The sequence below is a fragment of the Cynoglossus semilaevis genome, chromosome 18 (assembly GCF_000523025.1).
Source record: "Cynoglossus semilaevis isolate Cse_v1.0 chromosome 18, Cse_v1.0, whole genome shotgun sequence".
Taxonomy (NCBI): Eukaryota; Metazoa; Chordata; class Actinopteri; order Pleuronectiformes; family Cynoglossidae; genus Cynoglossus; species Cynoglossus semilaevis.
Genome location: NC_024324.1, coordinates 2,047,197 through 2,052,420, shown reverse-complemented (window position 1 = coordinate 2,052,420; position 5,224 = coordinate 2,047,197). Strand labels below are relative to the sequence as shown.

Here is a 5,224-nt window from a genome sequence, read left to right as displayed (position 1 = left end):
AGGTCTGGTTTCAGATCCATCTTGGCTGCACACAACTGTCCACAGAGAAACCATTTTGATGAATTTTTTGAATCTTTTTTCTTCAGTATTTTTGCTGCAGTTGACTCCAGTCTTCTGCTCTTTTCTTCTACCACACTCTATAGAAACTCTTCTGCCTACGGCTGCTCAGAGAGGTATTTCCTTCCCACTCCTCCAGCCCAGCTTTCATCCCTGCAGGCCAAACATCTGAGTGAGTCGTAGTAACCAGGCAACCTTCAACAGACCTGGAGAATATGCTTTTGAAAGTGAGGCAGAAGAAGAGAGTGAAATCTTGTAGTAAAGACAAGCCCAGGAGTGACAGAGAACTTCTGACAGAACTTCTTTAGGATCAGCTGACATCAGGATCTGGAGTCTGGATCATCACTGCAGGACCACACCTGAGTCTGAGTCTCTGACAGTCTCTGTCTCTACCTGCTCTACTAGGTGATGCTGATGCTGGTGCTGATGCAGCCTTCACCTTCACATGTCCTGACTCTGAGAGGATGATGACGATGATGATGATGAGTCAGATTGTTTACAATGAACTCGTCCTTTTCCCCTTTAACCTAAACCTACTACATCATGTGATTCACAGCGTCAGACAGTGATGCGGCAAATACTCACGGCTGAAAAAATCCGAGATTACGGCTAGTTTAACTCCGAGGCGAAACGACAGACAATATCCCGACTGACGCAGCGGCTTCGTCCGTGGATTATTCCAGATTAGCTCAAACTTTCATCATCATCCGCAGAGGGGCGTCCTGTGATCGTCCTGTACTTCCTCCTGTCCCGACTATCGGTCTGTGATGAAGGTCCGCTGCAGATCTGCTCTCATCCAGGCTGCAGGAGGAACAGAGCGCAACTGCAGCAGGAGGAGCAGCAGCGACAGGAGGAGCAGCAGCGACAGGAGGAGCGGATGAACGTGCGCCCTCAGCCCGCAGCCTGAGACGAGCACGGACGATCTGTGCACTTGTTTCAAGTTGCGACCGAACTACAACTGCAGCCAGGCCTGAGGATGGAGCGCAGATCTGGTTGCAGCTCCGCGGTGCAGCAGCCAATGATGTGGCCTAACTTCAGCAAACGTCATAAGTTTCACCAACGTCATAAATCTTTATGTACATGCGTTAATCCAATGTCTGCACTAAATATCTGAACCACCACCGTAGAATTGTCCGTTACGGCCAGGAATCGAACCTGTGACCTTCACAGTTACTGCTTTATTTAAATATAGTTTTCCTTTCAAATATAATGCTGTGGCCTCCACCTCCTAGTTATGGCTCAGTGCAGCCTGGGAGTGCAAGCTCCCCATCTTGGGAACCACCTACACTATTTCTTCCAACATAAGGCCCGCAGCATAGAGTATGTACACTGAAAAATATTTATAAAAATATTAAAAATATTTTTTAAACCTCTTGCAGTTTTCTTCATGTATTTTTTTTTACCCATACAAATACTCCAATAAGCTCCTCTTCATGTCTCGGCTCTTGATCCATCTTCACACTAACTTCAAACCCCAGCACCAAGACATGAACTTGGTCTTCGGTTGAAATTCCTTTTTACACCAACACAGACGTTATCAACCTGTCAATCATGTCACCTCTCAGACTGTCACCAAACCATAGTCAAAACTCTGTTGGAGTCCAATTAAAAGTTATTACGTAATCCTAACAGACTGTGGCTCTTGATTAGTCTGTCCAGAGCAGGAGGCCCGGGCTGGGGGGAACTTTTGAATCGGTACCATCGGTGAGTTCCCTCTGGTGCCAATCAGTGATGCGTGACATCAGCTCTGGAGCTTCTGTAGCTGTGGTGGCGCCGAGACCCAGGTTCACATAACACAGTATCATATAATGTATTCATATTTATGAATTAGTTATTTTTTTTAAAAAAAAGATTGAAATCATTGTCGGACATTTTTCCCAAAGTTTCTCATTCCTTATAATAATTCCCATAATCAGCAGACGGTGCCTTCAGGGTTCCACCAGGTTCTGTGTAGTTTGATCCACTTCTTATATACAGCTTATGGTAAAATAATTCAAAAAAATGTTTTTATTGAAAAATAGAAAAAAACAGGATTGGATGTTTGGGTGAAGTACAGCCCTGCGTCAAACAAACAAACTTCCTGTAAATAGAACGAGGTCAAGGCCCTGCAGCGATGACGTGTGGACGGGCAGGAGAAAACACAGCCACGATGAAGATTTTTATGGGAATAACAGGTTCAAACATCGGCGGCGTCTTTCTGACCTTCTCTGCAGTGACATTTTCCATCTCGTCTTTATGAGCTCGTCTCCTCCGTTTCCTCAGCGCCTGACGTGGCGGCTCCGGTGCGAAGGTCACAGACTGTTGGAGCTGCTGCACCACCACCACTTCCTGTGAGTGGCCACAGGGGGCAGACTTCTCCTTCAGCTTCTTCTTCCTCTGAAAGGACACAAACACTTCTGTACTTAATGTTAAAGACTTGTGTGAATGTGTGTGAACAGTAGTGTGAATGCACTGGCCAATCAGTTGTGACGTCACTTTTGACCCAATGATGCAACTCATCAGAGCAGCGCGTGGACTCCAAGATCTTATTAGTTCTTCACAAACGAACAGAGGAACGGCCGCAGGCTCAGATGGGAGGAGGACAGATCTGTCCCTCTCTTTGTCCATTCACTGGTCAGGGCAGAGGGGCGTGGACCTCTGTTGGCACGCCGGCAGCAGGAGGACAAAGGGCTTCAGTGGTGGAGCTGAAGTTCCTCCACTTCATCAGTGACAAAGACCTCACAGAGTTTGTCCACTCACTGATGGAGCCAGAACACACAGGCAGACAACAGACAGGAAGCAGCGCTGACATCATGGACCTTTAGTCCTTTACCAATACATTTGCTAAATATTAGCCATTTTAAGGCAACTAGCAATCTTTTCTAAATTTTCCTCCAGAGAACTGGTTAACTCTTAGTGAATTGAGAAAATTTTAAGGGTATCTTTGAATCAATTTTTTTAGTTCCTTTTCACTTTTTTTAGCAAATTTTTACTAATCTTTTATTTTATTTATAAGCTATATTTGACAATAGTAATAGTTGTCTGTACGCTTAAAGTTTAAGCTAGGAGTTAGCCAAACATATCCAGCTAATTTATAGCCTTACAGTTGCCAAAGGTTGGGCTAAAGAGTCTGATGTTAAAGAATATTTACAGCTCTCTTCATTTTTGACTAATCCTTAGCTATCTATTTAGTTTTCTTGCTAATTTGGCAGCTTCTCTGGAAATGTAGCCATAAATAACTCAGCATTAGGGCTAACCTTTAGCTGAGAGCTAGATTTTTTTTTTCCTAGAGATCACTTTATTTTATTGCGGAGCAACAACAACATGAAGTATAAAAACAGGAAGCAGGGCAGATGAGTCACCACTGGAGGGTAGTCATGGCAGCAGCAGTGCGACTCTCATGTTTCTCTGTGGAGGAAACGAGTTAAAAACCAGGACTAAAAACCAGGACAAAAACCCAGTCCTTAGAAACGAGTTAAAAACCAGGACAAAAACCCAGTCCTTCAACTTGGCTCAGTGAAGACAAATGTTCTCCATGTTTATGTCCATGTTGCTACAAAGTTGAAGTTTGTGCTTCAGGAGCCAAATGTTTCGACTACAACTGAATGAATTGCCTTGAAAATGGAGCGGCTGTGTGTGGTTGACATTGACCAGGATTTTACGGGTTTGTCTTTGAAAACACAGCTCTGTCTGATCTAATCACAGGTTGTGTGGAGATTTTAAAAACCTCCAGTTTAGTCTGGAAACATTAATTTGTTCTTTTTCAGAAAAGTCAGAGAGAACGTTTCACTTCAAGAAAAAGACTTGAGTTGAGAGTTTTTACAACAAATTAGACTTAAACCAGGAGACATTTTCATAATAGAGAAGAAATTTGGGAAGGTTGTCAATTTAAGAGTTTGCAACACTGGCCTGTAGGTGTCGCTATGCGTTTGAAACAACCGAGATTTGGTGTTGAATGAAATTACAAGGCAAAAATACAAACATTTATATTTAGTATATAAAATATAAATTTGAAACGACTAAATAAATTTGATTTAAAAGGAGCCTGACACAATGACATTGTTTATTTTGTTACAAACACATCACTGTTATAATAAATACAACTTCTGTCTGGGAAATGAAGCAAGACATCGTAGTCAAATGATGACCTCTAAAGACCAAAGTAGGTATTACAAGCTGCTCCACATCAGCATGAAGTCAGAGAAGTGAGTGGTTTTTTTTTAGTTAATTGTATATATATATATAGATATCTATAAAACCTCAGAAAACAGAGTGTTGATGTGAAGAGAAGACATTTTCTCACCTGAGTCGGAGATTTAGATTTGGAGTCTTTCACCATCACTGTGGAGACAGAGAGAAACAAAGACAGTGAGACATCTTATTACCTCCTAATTATAGAAAGTAATACAATTTTTTAATGAAAACAACATGTACAAAATTAGAAAATTAATCAATAAATCATATAACAATATGATGTACTCATAATAGTCAATACTAGTTTTAATTAAAACAAAATAATACTTAAATACTTTCATAATATAATAAGGTCAATATTAGTTTGAATTAAAACAAAATAATACTTAAATACTATATTCACTCATCATTTACACCATGATTCTTCTCATGACTTCTTATGATACTGACATTTTTTTTCATGTTGTGTTTTAGATTTTTTTAATTTAACAACCTAAAGATTGAATGCATTTTCCTGGTGACAGCACAGCCTTAAATGGACCTTTATTGTTAACCAGTGTTTGTGAAGTGGTGAAATTGGAGCAGCTTTAAAAACAGAGGTTTATTGAGTGAAAAGTAAGAAGAGCAAAGTCACTGTTAGCTGCAGGAGACCAGGCATTACCATGATGCTGCATCTTCACCCAGTGACGTTGCCTTCACTGAACACACCCTCCTGGAGGCTGACAGTGTGACGGAGATGTGGATTCACAGCTTCACTCAGATGGAGGCGTTCACGTTTATCATTCACACTCAGCTTTTTTTCACTGATCAAACGTCAAATTCTTATTTTCGTTTTTTTAGAATGAAAGAGCCTTTGTTTCCTCTCACAGGGCTGTAAAGACACATTTATACAACGGCTGCTCCCACCACAAGGACAGAGACAGAACCAGGGGCTAAAAAAAAAAAAAAACGGGCTGCAGTTTTGGGAAAAATGGGGAAGCTTGAGTCCCCGGAA

General features: G+C 41.4%; 1 protein-coding gene across 4 annotated transcripts in view; it reads right to left on the bottom strand.

The window, feature by feature from the left end:
- Positions 1-5,224, bottom strand: part of pleca (plectin a) — a 99,156-nt gene that overhangs the window by 92,872 nt on the left and 1,060 nt on the right. For 3 of the 4 annotated variants that reach the window (XM_025065181.1, XM_008331101.3, XM_025065180.1), the window contains exons 2-3: positions 4,340-4,377; positions 2,260-2,433 (exon numbers count right to left, since the gene is read on the bottom strand). In XM_025065181.1, the coding sequence (XP_024920949.1) occupies positions 2,260-2,433; positions 4,340-4,377 (212 nt within the window). Of the gene's footprint in view, positions 1-2,259; positions 2,434-4,339; positions 4,378-4,891; positions 4,920-5,224 lie in introns of those variants that run through there. The other variant, XM_025065183.1, reaches the window with a different exon arrangement.